The sequence below is a fragment of the Lemur catta genome, chromosome 2 (genome assembly GCF_020740605.2).
Source record: "Lemur catta isolate mLemCat1 chromosome 2, mLemCat1.pri, whole genome shotgun sequence".
Lineage (NCBI taxonomy): Eukaryota > Metazoa > Chordata > Mammalia > Primates > Lemuridae > Lemur > Lemur catta.
Window position 1 is genome coordinate 28,164,580 of NC_059129.1, and position 19,935 is coordinate 28,184,514.

General features: G+C 37.7%; 1 protein-coding gene across 1 annotated transcript in view; it reads right to left on the reverse strand.

Moving 5' to 3' along the window:
- The window catches only part of BAZ1B (bromodomain adjacent to zinc finger domain 1B), a 72,006-nt gene that overhangs the window by 14,239 nt on the left and 37,832 nt on the right, over positions 1-19,935 (reverse strand). Inside the window, exons 7-13 of the mRNA XM_045543096.1 lie at positions 17,352-19,053; positions 10,990-11,128; positions 10,336-10,469; positions 7,730-7,835; positions 6,787-6,885; positions 4,506-4,683; positions 2,580-2,762 (exon numbers count right to left, since the gene is read on the reverse strand). Coding sequence (XP_045399052.1) covers positions 2,580-2,762; positions 4,506-4,683; positions 6,787-6,885; positions 7,730-7,835; positions 10,336-10,469; positions 10,990-11,128; positions 17,352-19,053 — 2,541 coding nt within the window. The remainder of the gene's footprint in view (positions 1-2,579; positions 2,763-4,505; positions 4,684-6,786; positions 6,886-7,729; positions 7,836-10,335; positions 10,470-10,989; positions 11,129-17,351; positions 19,054-19,935) is intronic.

Below are 19,935 nucleotides of genomic sequence, written 5' to 3' on the forward strand. Positions count from 1 at the left end.
GAGAAGAAAACATTGTTGCAGGAAAAGAAATGGCAAGGACAGATGTGATTCTTGGAAAGATCACATCAAGAAAGAGCCTCTTCTGCATAGAACATGAGTTAAAAAAAAAAACTCATGCAGTATTTAGCAAAGACTAAAAATTATGCCTAATGCATAGATTTAGCAAAGGAGACTAGTTAACTGTCTTAGACATCTTTGATATCTTAGACATCATCTCAGTTACCTACGTGCAATATAGCCATTTAAAAGAAATACAGAGGAAGGTAAGAACTAAATCCCAGCAAGATGACATATGTGAAGTCTCTGAGCCTGAATCATGAATTAAACCTTTATTTAAACAGAATTTTCATTCTCTGTCCTGCTCACCTCTTACCCAAAATGATCTTGGCCTCAAGAAGAAACACATGGGGAACATGACAACTACGTACCCATATCTGAGGAGCTTTAGAAAGGAGAATAGACTCATTCTGTTTTGACAAGAATGAGTTGTCACTGAGAAAGAGGCCAGTTTCAGTTCAATCTGAAAAGGTCTATGCTGCCCTTCCCATGACCTGATTAATTCCTACTTATTCTTCAAATCCCAGCTTCTATTATCTCCTCTGGGAAGGTTTCTCTGATTCGCCCTAGGTATTCCTCACAGGTGAGGCTGAGTACTGCTCTTTCTCATCAGTACCTGTCATACTACTGTAATCATTGGCTGCCTGTCTCTTACACTCCAACTGAGTTCCTTGAAGGCAAACACTTGAGGATTTTACTCATCTCTATAAAACCTCCAGATTTCGCAGTGACTGGCACAGGCAGACCTTTGCCAGATGTGTGTGAAAGAAAGGAAAGAAGGGAGGGAGAGGGGGAAATCTAAAATTAGGGACAAGGGCTGGGCATGGTGGCTCACACCTATAATCTCACCACTTTGGGAGGCTGAGGTGGGAGACTGCTTGATGCCAGGGAGTTCGAGACCAGCCTGAGCAACACAGACAGACCCCTGTCTCTACAAAAAAAACAGAAACATTAGCCAGCCGTGGTGGCTCATGCCTGTAGTCCCAGCTACTCAAGTGGCTGAGCCAAAAGGATTGCTTGAGCCAAGAGTTTGAGGCTGCAGTGAGCCATGATGATGCTACTGCACTCCAGCCTCAAAAGAAGACTGTCTCAAAAAAATAAAAAATAGATGAATGGATAAACAAAATGTGGTACATACATGTGGTATAATAAGAAATATATGACCTGTGTCCCCGTTCTAAAACTCTCAGAATTTCAAGATAAGAGTGTCATGTTATTCTGTTATTTGTTATATTATTTCAATGTTTTCAGATCATATCTGAGTTTATGCTATTGAATGACTTAGAGTGGCGCCCCAAGATAGCCTGAGGATGGGGGACTGCTCACCAGAAAGACAAAGTGATCAGAGGGTTGGAACTTTCAGTTCTACCTACAAGCTCCTGAAAGGGGGAAGGGAGAAACCTGGAAATTAAGCTCTATAAAGACTCTTGAACAGGATTTGATGAGTCCCCAGATTGGTGAACATATCCAAAAGCTGGAAGTGTTCAGATGGAGTACAAGAGCTCTGTGCACCCCATCTCCACCTTATGCCTTGCCCTATGCATCTCTTCCATCTGGCTGTTCCTTTACAATCAACTGGTAAGCCTAAGTAAAATGTTCTTCTGAGTTCTCTGGGGCATTCTACCAAATTATCAAACCTAAGGAGGAGGTCATGAGAACCCTCAATTTACAGCTGGTACAGGTGACAGTCTTGTGGGACTGAGTCTTTTAACTTGCGGGAACTGATGCAAACTCCAAGTAGATTTTGTCAGAATTGAATTGAATTGTAGAACTAACTGATGTTGGCAGAGAATTCAAGAATTGCTTAGTATGAAGAAAACTCACATATGTGGTGTCAGAAGCATACTCTGAGAAACTGTTTTCTTTTAACATACAATGGAATATCACTCAGCCTTAAAAAGGCAGTTCCTGCATATACAACATGAATGAACCTTGAAGACATTATACTCAAGTAAAATAAACCAATCTCAAAAGGACACATATTATATAATTCCACTTATATGAAGTACCTAGAGTAGTCAAATTCATAAAGACAAAGAAAATGGCGGTAGCCAGGCGCTGGGGGAAGGAGGAAATGTGGGGTTAGAGTTTAATGGAGAGTTTCAGTTTGAGAAGATGAAGAGATTTTGGAGATGGATGGTGGTGATGGCTGCAGAACAATGTGAAAATGCCACAAAACTGTACACATAAAAATGGTAAACTGTATGCTATGCATATTTTACCACAATTTTAAAAATATTTAAAAACCACCACCATCTTTTTAAAAAAAGAGAACCAAACTCTGGTAAGGGGGGAGGGGTACACTCACTCTGACCACCATCCACAGTCCTAGAGGCAAGACTATGCTCCACAGACCAGTTTGAAAACCACGAATTTAGTGGAAAGTGGCTTTAAAAAAAAAAAAAGGAACACTGGCTCAGGGCACACTGCTTACAATAGCTAAAAAGCATAGGGTTAGACTATTTTAAAACCTAATCACATTCATCTACACAATCATAAATGATAACTTCATAACTGAATACCTTTGCTTCCTCTGCCATTTTTTTCTCTTCATCCACTTCCTCAGTTTTTGCCGAATCTTCACTCTGCAGTTTTCTTCTCTTTTGCTTCGGAGCCATGAAGCCTTGGAGAAATTTCTTTATGACACTAGCCTGAAGGGCAATCACACACTCACCAAAATCCTTCAGTTTCTCCAATGAAATGACCTACAGAATGATTTTAAAACTAGACTGAGAGAAGGCCACGAGAAAGATGGAGTCCATTCTCAACTAAATTCAAATCAACCTGTCCTCAGATATCAAAAGAGCCATATAACATTAACTGTTCCTAAGTTCACTTCAGTGGCTTATGCACTGAAAAGTACTTGATTCCTTCCATTTCCCCAGTGAAGAGACTGATGAATGCTGAAATTTCCTCTACTTAAGGGAGTGACATCATTCATTCATTATCTACTATGTGCAAGCTATAGTCTTAATGCACAAACTAAAAGAGAATCAAAATTTACTAACTTTCTGGCTAACTGAACATAATATGCTTTAAACACTTGATCTCCTTTTAAGCCTCACATCTATCTAATGGATGAGGAAACAGAAGGTAAATCCCTTCATCAAAATCATGCTTCCAGCTGGGCACAGTGGTACATTCCTGTACAACCAGTTACTAGGGAGGCTGAGGCAGGAGGATTGCTTAAGGCCCTGAGTTTCAGGCTATGATGTGCTATGATCATGCCTGTAAACAACCACTGCAGCTTGGGCAATGTACTGAGACCTCTTTAAAATTTAAAAAAAAATAGAAATAAAAAACAAACAAAAACTAAAAAAATTACGTTCCTGAACACTGCACACACCGTATTATCTTGTTAGTCACATAAGACATGCCAATTAAAAGATACCATTTTGTAGCCATAAAGAAAACAAAGAAAATAATGATAACCCAAAGTCAGTAAGATAGGCTTAGATTTGGCACAGACTAGGCAATTAATAAGTATTTGCTAAACAAAAATATAAATGTGTAATATTTGAAACGGCAAAATCCTTTCGGTTGAAATCATTGAGAACCATAAAGATAGTTAATTTTTTTTCCAGAAAATGTACCAAGAATGTATCTAATTTTCAAAAACTGGATATGTAACATGCATATATAATTTGCTAATTCTAATAGCAAAGAAATAGAAACACAGACTAAGAAAAAGAGTTGAAAAGTAGTTATAAATTCAGAAAAAATGGGGGATAGGATGCAACTGCTCGTTAAAAAATTACACAATTATAAGACTACACATGCCACAGCACTTATGAATCATTTGAGAAGATCCACAAATATTAATGTCTGAAATTATTTGGACTTCATGATTTAAAATCAGTAAAAAACACTCTACAATAATAACGGATGTATGGTATTCTCCAATCTTCTCTCCAGCTTTGATACCTAAACCTACCTAATGTGAGGGTATGGGGTCTCCTGAGAAGGTTCACCTATACCAATTAAGGGTCCTTCTGAGCAGTAAGTGATAGGACTGTAAAGAGGTCCACTGGACAATATGAGTGATGCCCAACAGAAACGTAAGTCTACTAAGCTGACTGTGTGTGAAGAATGTGCACAAGCAGGATACACAAGCATGTTTCACACTTGAAAGCACAGGCATCACAAGCGAAAGATATGTTAAATGATGCTATGTCACTATGGCTCACAACTGGCTTTCATGCACCTTAATAGAAAAGCTCTTTCCAAACAAAACGTTTTGAGCCAACTATTTGGTTTTTCTGGATACCAGCAAAAGATGACAGAGAAAAAGATATGTACGTAAAGAACTTTTGGTTCCCCACACGTCTTTCAAGACAAACCCCAACATGACTTCTAGGGTCATCTTGGGGAGTCAAGAACAATGTCAGAGAATAACTCCAAATTGAGTTCTTCCATGAGTAACAGCTATGAAAGGGTGTTTTCCTTACCCGGGCTTCAAATTCTGATGTTTCTTCTACATATCCAAGCCCTCCTTTTTGTAACCTCGTTGCAACTTCAATGAGATCACTACGAAGAAAGTTTAAGAGCTCTTGGTTGCCATCACAGGACTTTAGACCCAAATTTGGCTTCCGGGCCAGATGAATAGAGTGAATAATGTCCTGGTACCTAGGTGGGGTAAGAGAAAGGGGGAATAAAGGAACTTTTAAAGATGTTCTTTTAAATTTCAATTACTTGAATGATATGTTTTCTTTCTAGAAGACTTATTTAGAACTTTTACATCTCTCCTTGGTGTTTCTTAATAGTCTCATCAGAGATATTTCTTACACAAAACTTCAAATTTCTCTTATTTCTTCATTCATTCTAAAACTACATTTATTTTCTTCTGTATATGATAATTCTAGTATCTGAAGCATATTACTTTTCCTAGCACTCATTCACAGTGCCTGGTCTGTGTATTTTGTGACTTTTTCACCATAAGTTTATTGGAATTTTATCCGTGGGGATTCTTTGTGGCCAGGTTTGAAGTTGTACTCCTCCAGACAGAATGTGTGTTTTCTTATGTCAACTGGAAGGAATTGCTACCAATCTGGGGTGACTTTAAATCACCTGCTTAGAATTCTTCACAACATAAAGAAACACGAATTTTCATACAAAACCTATGAAAAGATTTTCAGAAGAATTCACCTTCACACTAGAAATTAACCCTTTGAGGCCGTCGCAATAAAGACTCCTTTTAAGACTCTCTATCCTGAGTGGGCCGTAAGTGCTTTTTTATGTTGTGGAACAGTCACAACTATCTAATTCTAAAACATTTTCATCACCCCAAAAAGAAATCTCATATATGTTAAACAGTAATCCATAGTCTGCCTCTACGGATTGGCCTACCTATTCTGGCTGTTTCATATAAATGGAATCATATGACATGTGGCCTCTTACGTCTCTGGCTTCTTTCACTTAGCATAGTTAGTATTTTCTACGTTCATCCACACTGTAGTACACATCAGTACTTCATTCCTTTTTGTGGCTAAATAATATTCCATTGTTTGGATATACCACATTTTGTTTATCTATCCATCAGTTGATAGGCATTTACATTGTTTCCACTTTTTGGCTAGTCTGAATACTGACTAAACATTTCTGAACACCAACCCATTTGGGACTGCGTTTGAAAGGTTGCCTAACAACAAAGAGGCTCACGAGTTTGGTGCACAGCATGCATTATTGACTGAATAATTCTGCTACCCTGTATAAAGATAGTATAAATTTAAAAATAATCATGATGTGTCCCCCACCAAAAAACACCAAGCAACATGAATATAAAAGGGTTATAGACATTTAAAATATTTTACTTTTAATAGATAAGCAAAAAAAAAAAAAAAAGAAAGAAAGAACAGGAAAAATTTGAATTTTGAGACGAGAAGGTCTGCCATTTTTCCTCCATTGCTGGCAAAGTAAACTCTCTTTCCTTCCTCCTCAAACTGCTTGTCCTCATTCTTCTTCTGCCTCATGGACAAGTGCCGAGTTTTCAGTGACATTATTACAAGCACAGCAGTAGGATATGTATGTACTGGGGAGACTTAGTCACACCATTGACTACAATCAGTTTACTGTTGATGAAATTTCTAAGTCAATTTTAAATATTCTGATTACATCTCGTAAGTATAGATCCTAAGATTTACCCCAATAAACATGTGTGTTAATATATATTCCTATCTTCAAGCAGATACTTTCTTCTGTTATAAAGAATTTGGGGCTAGGCACAGTGGCTCATGCCTGTAATCCCAGCACTTCGGGAGGCCAAGGCAGGAGGATCACTTGAGGCCAGGAGTTCAAGACCAGCCTAGGCAACACAGTGAGACCCAATCTCTACTAGAAATCTTAAAAATTAAAAAAATTAGCCAGGTGTGATGGTGTATGCTTGTAGTCCTAGCTACTCAGGAGGCTGAGAAGGGAGGATCACTTGAACCCAAGAGTTTGAGGCCATAGTGAGCCACTGCACTCCAGCCTGGGTGACAGAGTAAGACCCTGTCTCTATTAAAAAAAAAGAAGAAAGAAAGAAGAGAAGGGGAGGGGAGGGGAGGGGAGAGGAAGGGAGAGGAGAGGAGAGGAGAGGAGAGGAGAGGAGAGGAGAGGAGAGGAGAGGAGAGGAGAGGAGAGGAGAGGAGAGGAGAGGAGAGGAGAGGAGAGGAGAAGAAACCGCAGATATTTATGTCTAATGCTGAAGAGAAGTAAGATGTGAAGAGTCAGGAGCAAGATGAAAATCGTTACCTCTTTTCTAGTCTGTCTTTAAGCTGACTTTCCCTTATTCCCTGAGGGTGAAGACAGTTTAGCAACTCATCCAGTTCCTTTTGACTATCACATAAAAACCTGCAGGGGAAAAACACGCCTGATTAACGCCGAGAAAAAAAAACAAAATCAAACACTAAGTAAGGGATCTAGGGTTGGCAGTGGGAGTTGGAAGAGCAGAATTCCAAACCTGTTCACAGTCTAATATCTAAAAATAGAATAAATAATTTACTATTTCCATGAGGCCTGATGTTAACTTTATCCTACGACCTTGGGGCTAATGTTTCCTACTAAAATATAAAATGAAACAAATTTTATCAAGTTAATTGGCACACTTGTCCCTACACCTTCAAAGAGTAAACCTATACACAAAATTAAGATGAAATGTCATTAAGCCGAGGGTAATCACAGAACGCACTTAATGTAATCACAAAGTAGAAGGGATCCTCTCCAAACCTAGCTCCCTGCTGAAAATCAGAATTACACATAAAAGACTAACGGCTATGCACACAATTTTTATTATTTAATAAATTTTAATTAGTGAATTAATTTATTCTAAATTTTTATATATTTACATATAAACTATAAATTATTAAATAAATAAAAATTAAGGAAAATCCTAAATACTTCTATTTCCAAATAAATATAAGAGCATTTCCACTGCTATCTAAGATCTATCATATCATGTAATGTATACAAAGTTACATTATGAAAGGAAAAAAATCAAGATTCCAAAACTTAGAAAAGCAAGTATCTTCTTAACAAAAAAATCAGGTCTGCTAAAGCAATGAGCTTAGATATCCAAAAATCACGGTAACACAAAATGTTCTTAACAGATAATTAACTCACTGGTGTCACTATATTAAATATTTTCTTAACATTTAAAAGGGTAAAGAAAGAGCAACCAGATGAATGCTCACATTACCATAGGTTCTGTCCTTGTTTAGGTATGGTAGTCTCTACAGCAATTTCTGTTGCTGGTCCATGTTGTGTGTTCATGCTTGCATTTTTGCCCAAGTATGCTTTCTTACCTAAGAAAAAGTTACATATTAGGTTGAATATAGTAAATACCCAATTGCTAGTTTCAAACCTCAGCAGTACCCAGTGCCAAACTCAACAACTAATAACACAGAGGCTTCCTATTAAATATATTCACATGTACAATACATGTTACTTTCTCTTTAATATCTTAAACTCGGAGGTCAGGAGAGGCTGAGGCGGGAGAAACGAGTGAACCCAGGAATCTGAGGCCAGGCTGGGCAACATAGTGAGATCTCATCTCAAAAAAAAAAAAAGAATATCTTAAACACAGTATGTACAGTTCAAAGTTTAAGAGCACCACTACTTAGAATGAAGAGGAATGAGTAAATAACTTTCTGTCAAAGCAAACGAAGAATTTACTTCTTTACATGATGTTAAGAGCAAAGGCACCTGTGAAGCAGTGATAACTAGAATACATAAACTACTACAAACTTATCCTTGGAGGCTTCTAATGTCAAATAATACAATTAACTTTTTTGTAAATCAGTTCCTATATACTAATACATGACCTTAACATAGATGTATCTTAAGCAAATTTATCAAACCCTATTTTAGGCCATCACACTATTTGAGGCCTTCCCTAATACTACAATTGGTTCTCTCCTTTGCCCCCCTTCTCTCCCCCATAACCTGCAGCATCTTCTCTGCAATACTAACACAGAAACTTGTTTAGACTTTTCAGTTGGGAAATTTTAAAGAGACACTGCCATTATGAAACTAGAAAACATGAAAGAACACCCATCAGGATGCTCTAGAAGTGAAGGGATGTTGATGCTCAATCTTCTCTCAGGGGCTGTAACCGTGGAGTCCTGATTTCCAAGGATGGTCACTAGGCTTTTGAAACATAAAATAACCATCCCTCATCCCACTGAAATCTCTCCCAAGTCTAAAGATCCTGCCTCTACAGTTACTACTCTTAAACATAACTGACTAATCTCAGTATTTATAAAGTCTACCAAAACTAGATTTTTCTACCAACATAATCTATGTTCAATATAATTCAACATGAAAACATGTTATATTTGAAGTTTTTGGCTATATTTTATTAGTTAATTAATAGTTTTCTTATTTAACAATTTTGTGAGTTCAAAGTTTGGGTTAGGAGTTTCTCTAAAATGAAGAACCACATTCAAAAAATGATTTCTCGGAGAAACAAAATAATCTAATATTGAAGAAACAAATTTTATTAAGTTATAGAAAGTAGAACTGGAAGAAAGGAAGGAAGCCTGTGGATCACCTAACCCAGGGGATCTCAACAGGGAGGGCCTCCCCAGGGACATTTGGCAATGTCTTGAGACATACATGGTTTTCACTACTAGCATCGAGTGGGCAGAGGTCCAGGGTCCTCCTAAATAACCTACAATGTGCAGGACAGGCCAGGCACAGTGGCTCACGCCTGTAATCCTAACACTCTGGGAGGCCAAGGAGGGTGGATTGTTTGAGCTCAGGAGTTCGAGACCAGCCTGAGCAAGAGTGAGACCCCGTCTCTACTAAAAAAATAAAAAGAAATTATATGGACAACTAAAAATATATATAGAAAAAATTAGCCGGGCATGGTAGTGCATGCCTGTAGTCCCAGCTACTTGGGAGGCTGAGGCAGTAGGACTGCTTGAGCCCAGGAGTCTGAGGTTGCTGTGAGCTGGGCTGACGCCACGGCACTCTAGCCTGGGCAACAGCGTGAGACTCTGTCTCAAAAAAAAAAAAAAAATGTGCAGGACAGCTCCCACTACAAACACCCAAAACGTCAGCAACACTAAGATTGAAACAACCTGGTCTGACCCAAGCATCTTGTGTTTTAAATTAAAATTTTTTAAATTTCTTTCTTGAAATATACTCAATATATGTATACTTCTAGAAAGAATATGAATATATTCAGAAAAGTATACTTTTTTATTTCACAAACTACACACTCCATTATAATCAACACTCAGATCAAGAAAAAGAACATTATCAGTGCCCCTACATGACCCCTTCGCAGTCACTTTAGTTAGACATATGCTGTTTCTTCTCACTAGGATTTTAGTTAAATGACATTTAGAGCCTTATCTGTCTTGTTTGCTGCTATATACCCTGCACATGAAAAACTGACAAGAGATACTCCGTAAATACTAAATAAATGAATTTAAAAAGCAGAGGAAGAGGACACATAACTCTGTCTTCTTGGCCCTCTTTCTTCAATTTCAGCCCTCGAAGCACATACAAAGAGGTTTCTAAGGGACAAAGTTTGAAAACTGCTCCTATAAAATCTAATAACCAAACATCCTAATATTCAAGCTCTTTATCTTCTCACACTATGCCTGAAACAAAGTTGGTAATCAAATGTTAGTTTCTCTCTTTCTCTTTATGCATTTCACATCCACCTACCCTCACTCAAATACATCTAGCTAAGAAGGCAATAAAGAAATTCTGCAAATGGAAAAGGTGACGGAGGAAAGGCAGTCCTTAACATTGAGTCTACTTGAGTAGGGCAAAAAACTAAGAACTACTCACTGCGAGGACAGTAATCCTCATCAGGGGAGTCTGCGTGGTCTTTGCGGTGATGGTTGAATCGGTAGTCAATGCTGTCATGTACCCAGCCTTTTTCAATGAATAATCCTGGAACTTCATCTGAGAAGAGCCAGTATCTACAAATCACAACCATATATTAATAAGATAATGGACTGCAGGATGATTTTACTGTTGGAGATAACTACAGATTATCACTGAGCATTCAAATCTACAGCTGACAGAATTCCTCCTTTGTTCAGAACTCCAGACAAACATCATAAGGTAAAGCAAGATACCAAAATTCTTGGAATTTGAGACAAGTTTGAAGTTTCTAATTTTTAAAATTCTAGTATTTCTCTATCTCCAAGTTCCACATAATGTATGTGGAAATAAAATATATTACCATTTTTAAAGACCTCTATTTGGATTAGTTTACCTAACACCACAATTTAAGCATACATGTGGTATCTTCAAGGGCAGGCGCATGTCTTCTTTAACTTTGCGACCCCAGCGTTCGGCACAGTTAGTATTGAACAAATATGTGATGAGAATAGGAAAATTGAACAAGGATGTTTTCCTTAGCACTTTCGATAGTTTCATAACTAATAACAATATAATAGTCCTATAACATAACAAAAATTAAGTTTAGTCACTTACCTATTATGGTTTCGATCTGTACCAATAGGCGTCCTACGCATGACTAGTTTTGCCCTGGCAATTCCCTCCTGGAAAGCTTTCTCAGCAGCTGCTTTGTGCTTTCGTATTCGTTCTTCTTCAGCTTCACGTTCTAATTTCACTGTTACAGATATAAAGACTCAGTTAGATTTTTTTCCTAGTAAATCCCACTCACAAATTAAATAAGATATACAACAAAAAGTTGCCAGTACAAAGCAGATGTTCATCAAATCTCAGTTTCATTCTCCTAATTCTAATCTGTTACAAGAAATGATGTGTAAGGGCAGCAATTTCTATCCGGTCTTCCTATACGCCTCCAATTTTGGTGAAGTCTTAACCCTCAACTCAATGCAAAATCTCTTATCTCCAAAATTTAGGTATTTTAAACATTCCTGAAGAAATATTCATGACAGTTCATAAATGGGACTAACTGAAACATCTTCTGACATGTGCACTCACAGGATATTAAAAAAGAGCAGGATAAATAACACTAATAAAATAGCTATTTTGGCCTGAGCAAGAGTGAGACCCCATCTCTACTAAAAACAGAAAGAAATGATTTGGACACCTAAAAATATATATAGAAAAAAATTAGCTGGACATGGTGGCACATGCCTGTAGTCCCAGCTACTTGGGAGGCTGAGGCAGAAGGATTGCTTAAGCCCAGGAGTTTGAGGTTGCTGTGAGCTAGGCTGACGCCACAGCACTCTAGCCACGGCAAAAGAGTGAGACTCTGTCTCACACACACAAAAAAATAGCTATTTTGAAATAAAACATATTTCAGTCCTAAGGAATCTGATACTGATTCAGCCTAATAGCCTTGGATGAGAAGAAAAAAGAACTAAGAAAGCAAGGGCAAGGAAGTAATTGTGGTTAATAATTATTATACACTGAATACCAATTAGTCTATTCAATGAGTTACTCTTGTTAATGAAGAAAAAATTAATTATTTCTGATCACTCATTAAATGGGTTTATTTTATTCAAACAGAAATTTCCCTTAACAACAAAAGCAGCTCAATAATCTTGCCTTTTGAGGTTTTTTCCCACAGCTGATACCATAAGGTATACAGCACTGTTTACAATGCCAGAATGTCTCACCCTGATCATCTACTAATGATAACATCTATAATATGGTGAGAATCTGGAAAATGCATCTATCTAAAGATGTTACTTTAAAAATTTAAGATAAATCCCACTTATTTAAAATTAAAATGGAATTTGTTACCTTTGATAAACCATTTACTAGCTTGAATGGAACTCTGTTTGCAACAATGGTTATGGTAGAGAACAGTGCAAAGGTAAATAATAAAGACACACAGTAATGGCCCAGGTACAATCAAGGAAATGCTGATTCTCATGAGGACACAAACAAAAATGAATCAGCTTAGGTTAAGTCACCAAAAGAAAACCAAGTTTAGTTTCAGAGGTTACAGCACTAAACTAGATATCCAAAGACCTGAACTCTAAATCAAATACTGACCTTGGTAAAATATTAATATTCTGTCCTTTGTTTCTATATAAATAAATAGCATCTTCCTTTCATTTCTCCTATGTTAAGATAAATATAAAACATAGAGGAACACTTCAGAAATTCAAGAAGAAATTACATTTCAGGTAAAACACAGCTGAAGTGTCATATATGTAAAGTTAACCTACATGCTGCTTTATCTGAAAAGCAGTTATACTTTCTTTATAGGTCTTTAAATGAAAAGTACATATTATATACACATATTCATGTACACTATGCCCAGATGTATAAAAACATTTCAATAGCCTTAAGCAGTATAAACTAAAATCTGTTTTTTTTTATTTTTTTTTTGAGACAGAGTCTCGCTTTATTGCCCGGGCTAGAGTGAGTGCCATGGCATCAGCCTACCTCACAGCAACCTCAAACTCCTGGGCTTAAACGATCCCACTGCCTCAGCCTCCCGAGTAGCTGGGACTACAGGCATGCGCCACCATGCCCGGCTAATTTTTTGTGTATATATATATATATATATATATATTTTAGTTGGCCAGATAATTTCTTTCTATTTTTAGTAGAGATGGGGTGCTCAGGCTGGTCTCGAACTGCTGAGCTCAAACAATCCACCTGCCTCGGCCTCCCAGAGTGCTAGGATTACAGGCGTGAGCCACCGCGTCCGGCCCTAAAATCTGTTTTGAAAGAAACATGTTTTCTAACGAAAGAACTATTCAAGTAACAAGGTTGTCTGACTTAATCTAAAAGTTCCAACACGAAAGACTAATTCTAGGTATTTATCTAATACTTTACATCTGACTTTGACAAATAAACAGCATTTACCATCTTCATTTTATAAGCTGGAAACTTTGATCATGAGATTGGAAACTATAACAGTGATCAAAATAGTTTAATCTTAAGGACAAAAAGAACTGTAAGAAAAACTTGAATCTAAATAATTTTTTTTTCCTTAAGAGATGGGGTCTTGCTCTGTGGCCTAGGCTGGAATACAGTGGCACGATCATAGCTTATTACAATCTCCAGGGCTCTAGTGATCCTCCCACCTTAGCCTACTGAATAGCTGGGACTACAGGCACATTCAACAGGCCACCATGCCCAGTTGAATTTTAGATTTATAGCTCATAATGGAATGGATATAGCAATTCTAAAACTAATTATGTGTACATTGCAAGATTAATCAAATAAGTAAATACTGATATTGATGGTTGCCAGGTTTCTCATGATACAAGAAGGGAGACAAAAATATGGAATGAAGGATGGCAAACAAGAACTCTTAGATGTCAAGATTTATTTAGAAATAAATTTAATAAAAAAAGTACAAAATTTATACTCTGAGAACTACAAAACACTAATAGAAATGAAAGAAGATCTACATAAATGGATAAAAAAATCTCATGTTCATGGATCCAATCAGAAGACTTAACATAGTTAAGATGGCAATACTCCCAAAACTGATCTACAAAACTGATCCAAAGTTAAACCACAAGATTTAACACAATCTCTACCAGAATCCCAGATGGTCTCTTTGTAGAAACTGACACAGCTGATTCTAAAATTCATCTGGAATTGCAAGAGACCCAGAACAGTCAAAACAATCTTGAAAAAGAACAAGTTGGATGACTCACATTTCTCCATTTTGAAACTTACCACAAAGCAATCAAGATAGTGTAGGATCAGCATAAAGATTAACACAGAGATCAATGGAATAGAATACAGAGTCCAGAAAAAAACAACACGTCTGCAGTCAAATGATTTTTGACAAGGGTGCCAAGTCCATTCAATGGGGAAAGATTAGTCTTTTCAACAAATGATATCGAGACAACTAGACAGGCATATGTGAGAGAATAAAGCTGGACTCTTAACTTACACTATAAAAATTAACTCAATGAAATCAAAGATCTAAATGTAAGAGCTGAAACTATAAGACATTTAGAAGAAAATATAGGAGTAAATCTTTATGACCTTGGATTTGGCAATGAATTCTTAAATATAACATGAAATCTATCAGCAACAAAAGAAAAAATAGATATACTGAACTTTATCAAAATTAAAAACTTCTGTGCTTCATATAATACTATCAAGGAAGTAAAAGGACAACATATAAAATGGGTGAAAATAATTACAGGCCATGTACCTGATAGGAAGTTGTATCTAGAATATATAAAGAACTCTTAAAACTTTGGCCAGGTGTGGAGGCTCACACCTGTAATCCTAGCACTCTGGGAGGACTGCTTGACCTCAGGAGTTCAAGACCAGCCTGAGCACCAGCGAGACCCCATCTCTACTAAAAATAGAAAAATTAACTGGGTGCAGTGGAATGCACCTGTAGTCCCAGCTACTCAGGAGGCTGAGGCAGAAGGATCACTCAAGCCCAGGAGTTTGAGGTTGTTGTGAGCTAAGCTGTCACCATGGCACTCTAGCCCAGGCGACTTGGCGAGACTCTGTCTCCAAAAAAAATAAATAAATAAAAAATAAAAAATTCAATTTAATAATGGGCAAAAGATCTGAATTAACACTTCAACGCTTCTCCAAAGATATGCAAATGACCGCCAGACCCATGAAAAACTGCTCATCATCATCAGCTGCCAAGGAAATGCAAATCAAAACCACAATGAGATACCAATTCACACCCACTAGAATGGCTGTAGTCAAAAAGTCAGATAAGAGCCAGTAGAGGGCTCTCTGGGAGGCTGAGGTGGGAGAGGTGGGAGGATCGCTTGAGCTCAGGAGTTTCAGATCAGCCTGAGCAAGAGCAAGACTCCGTCTCTACTAAAAATGGAAAGAAATTAGCTGGACAACTAAAAATCTATAGAAAAAATTAGCTGGGCATGGTGCCGCATGCCTGTAGTCCCAGCTACTCAGGAGGCTGAGGCAGTAGAATTGCTTGAGCCTTGGAGTTTAAAGTTGCTGTGGACTAGGTTGACGCCATGGCACTCTAGCCTGGGCAACAGAGGGAGACTCTTGTCTCAAAAAAACAAAACAAACAAACAAAAAAACTAAAAAGTCAGATAATAACAAGTATTGGTGAGGAGGCAGAAAAATCAGAACCCTCATATATTGCTGGTGGAAATGTAAAATTATGCAGCCACTTTGGAAAACAGACTGGTAGTTTCTCAAATGGTTAAATATGACCACATGATCCCACCATTCCATTCCTAGGTATTTACCTAAGAGAAATGAAAATATATGTCTACATAAAAAGTTGTACACAAATGTTTAAAGCAGCATCATTCATATTTGCCAAAAGGTAGAAACAATCTAAATGTCTATCAACTGATGAACAATAAACAAAATGTGGTATATCCAAACAACGGAATATTATTCAGCCATAAAAAGGAATGAAGTATTGGTACATGCCAAAAGATAGATGAACTTTGAAAACATGCTAAATGAAAAAACCCAGACATAAAGGGCCACGTATCATATTATTCCATTTATATGAACTATCCAGAATAGGTAATCCATAGAGACAGAAAGCAAACTGGTGGTTGCCAGAACTGGGGACAGGGGAACAGAATGACTTTTGTGTTTTCTTTTGGAAATGTTTTGGAAGTAAACAGAGGCGAGTCTTTTGTGACTGGCTTCTTTCACTTAGCATGTTTTATAGGCTAAAACAAGACTGAACCTTGGAAACATTATGGTAAGTGAAAGAAGCCAGTCACAAAAGACTATATATCATATGATATTTATAGCCAAGTTTATACAGACAAAAAAAGTAGACTGGTGACTGTTTTGGGCTGGGGAGGATAGACAGATGGGGTGATGATGGCTAAAGGGTACAAGAGTTTCTTTTTTTTACCCAATCCTTTTGAGTTTGTTACACAGTTTCTTTCTGAGGTGATAAAAACTTTACAAAATTGACGATGGTGATGGCTACACATAGCTGTGAATATATTTTTAAAATATTGAATTGTACACAATAAATGAATTGTATAGCACATGAATTATTTAATAAAGTTGTTTTTTAAAAGTTCAGATTTGATGGTGCCATCAAAGCCCAAAAGTTTTAAGTTCTTACATTATATATAATAGGGGTCAGGGGTGCTGGCTCACACCTGTAATCCTAGTGCTTTAGGAGATGGAGGTGAGAAGATCGCTTGAGGTCAGGAGTTCGAGACCAGCCTGAGCAAGAGTGAGACCCCATCTCTACTAAAAATAGAAAAATGAGGGGAGGATGGTGGGGGAAGGAAGAGTAGCCAGGCATGGTGGTGTGTGCCTGTAGTTCCAGCTACTTGGGAGGCTAAGGCAAGAGGATTGTTTGAATCTAGGAGTTTGAGATTGCAGTGAGCTATGATGATGTCACTGCACTCTAGCCTGGGCAAAAGAGCAAGACCCTGTCTCAAAGAAAAAAGAAAGAAAGAAAGGAAAAAAAAAAAAAATATATATATATATATATATATATAAATAGGAGCAAGATTACTGAATTGGTGACTGTGCTAGGGGCTTCAAATACTTTTGTCGTTCAACTGTTACAACAATCTGACCAAGTATATGGGGAAGGTGAGGCATGGATAACTAACTTGCCCAAAGAAATACTGCATAGCTAAATCATAGCTAGGATTTGAACCCAGGTCAGCCAACTCCCAAGTTGTATGTTGTTTCCAGTATGCCTACTTTAGTAAGGGATTTGGTCCCTTACTAAACCCAGAAAAAATGCAACATCACATTAACCTCTTATTAAATGCAGAATACCAGGCTGAACACTTCTGCTAAAATATTACATACCTCATAGATGCTGGGTTATTACATACAGAAATAAGTAAACAGTTATGACAACTAGAGACCCTACCATTACCTCAGTAGTTTCCTTTCTGTTACAACTTCTAAAGGGATTCCCCTTTAATCTCGGCATAAAATTTTACCTTTCATTTCTCTTTCCTGGATTTCCCGTTCCTTCTTGGCTTGAATGGCGAGAAGCCTTCTGCTCTTCACAGCACTAATCATGTCTTCAGCTTCTGTATCTACTTGGGGCTCAAACTTCACAATTTCTTTTTTCCTATCAGTTTTGCCTAACCCATTCTCCTCTTTTCCATTTTCTTTATTTCTGGCTTCCATTTCTTTTCGTTTCTGTTTCTCTGCTCTCTTCTTATCATTTTCTTCCTTCAACACAGCAAGCCGCTCCTTCCACAACTCTGCAGACATCTGCTGTCTGGTCTCCATGTGGTCTTGTACTGAGTATGTCATGAGGATCCGGTGGCACAGTGCTGTCAAGATTTGTAGTTTCTCTTCTGATGTTAACTCAAAAAATTCAGAGGTCTCCAGCTTCTCTAGGAACTCATCTTGTACCTCATTGTCCTCAAATGGTGCTGAATCTTTATTGTCATCTGTGTCTGAGCCCTCGCTTTCCTCCTGAACATCAGATCTGCGCAAGCAGAGGCGTACCAGCTCTGAAACAGAATGCAGAGTCAGGGGGATTTCTGACAGCTTCATTCCCAATTCACCATAGTCTTCTGCTATTTCGTCTTGTAGTAAGGTCTGTAAAAGGATAACCAACACTCTATTCAGGTATAAAAAGCCACCTTTATCTGCACTCAAGGCTTCCATAAGGGACACGGCAGTAATAGGATACTGAGCATCTGGTAAGAGTAGCCCAGAATAACAGCTCAAGAATTCCACCACCATGGCCACATCCCCAAAGAGTGTGTTGGGCAGCCCTTCAGGAGTATCCACCAATCTAAATGTTGGAAGGTTTTTGCCAGTTAACTCTTGGTCCTCATACCGCTTTTGTTTTTCTAATTTCTCAAGCAGTTCTTTCTCTCTCCGTTCTTTGGCTTTTTCCTTCAACTTTTCTTTCAGCTCCTCTCGTTTCTTTTTCAAATATTCTTTCCGTTGCTCTTCAGACATAGAGGCCCACCTCTTTTTGTGCTCTAGAAGCTCATAGCGTTTTTGAACAATACTTCGCAATTCTTCTGGAAGACGAGCTCTATCTTCACTAGAGAGAAGACGAGCTGTTTTGGAGATAACACAAGACAGGGCACTCTTCTTGTCCTCCCTATCTTTGTTTTCTTTGTAGTAGGCAATCAGGTGTAGTGCAGCAGGAGGCAGATGTTTATGAGGTTTACTAGAGGACCTAGGCGTACCCCCGGAATTCCGTGGGGCTCGTGTCATCTTCTGCGTGCCTTTGGCCATATCCAACAAAGTCATCTGCTTCATTTTGGTTTTAGGAGTCTTCAATCCCTTTTTGGGGGATTTGGAATTCCCTGTGGATTTCTGTCCATTCAGGATGCCTTTGCTTCTGCCCTTTGCCTTCAAAGGTTTGTCACTGTGTTTCCCTGGTTTCTTGGCAGGTGGGCCTTTCTTGGGAATGTGAAAGTTAGTGTGTAGCTTGTTGGGTGACATCATCTTCATTACTTCTTCCAGATGTTCTTCTGGAGATTTGGAATTCTTCGAGTTCTTTACTTTGAGTGGCGACCCATTCAACGATTTCTTCAGATGTACATGACACCATAACTTAGGATTTAGTGGTGAACTCAGAGAAGAGGTGTCTGTTTTAGATTTCTTTGAGGGTTTCCTGTCTGGGGATCCGGTATTCTTCCTCTTAGTAGAAGGGTTCAGAGTCATATACTAGAATTTAAGAATAGGAGCAAAATTAATTTTAAAAACTAATTTAACAAAGCCATATTTAAGCATTTTAAAGGCCCTCTTCCCCAGCCACTCAGGTAAAACTACATATTCATTTCTCATAAACACTGTGTCCCTGAAAACACAAAGACATGAATGTTAGCTAATGTTTTTGCCATATCAATATAAAATTCTCTTGATAATGAGACTTAAAAAACTATACTCTAATATTAGACATTTTGCTATGTACCTAGTTCTGTTTATATATATAATAGCAGTTCTTAAATATTTTAATGACATCTGTAAACTCTTTCCCCAGAAACACATAAAAACTACGCACACAATTTTAGACCAGCCCATCCATGGACCCCAGATTAAGGTTGTCTGATCTAGACAATAGCAATATCTGAGGAGTTTTAAAAGTACTGTTCTTGAAACAAGATTGATTTTCATCCTTTCAATGTTTGTTCTAATCCAGGGCATTCTATGCTTTGAAGTAGAAAGTATAATGTTTAAATATTTTTGCCCAAACTCTGCGGCACATTTTCTTATTAAAAGTATCAATGAGTATAAGAACAACATAAATACTAATCACAGACAAGGAAACCTCCAACCTTTGGCCTACTGGTGTCTCAAACTCCTCTGTCCTCTCCCCATACTTGAAGAACTCATTCCCATGAATACATTATTAACTATAAACTTTCTAAATTCTTATTAATTTCATACAACTCTTTGAACATACCCTCAATATCTTTCAAATCTGCTCCCTCTAGGTTTCCCAACTCTACAATCCTTCAATTTCACCAGGACCTTAAATCTATTAATTTTATCACATTTTCACTACCCCTCCCCAGCATCCTTCTTTACCCCAATTAAATTCAAGTC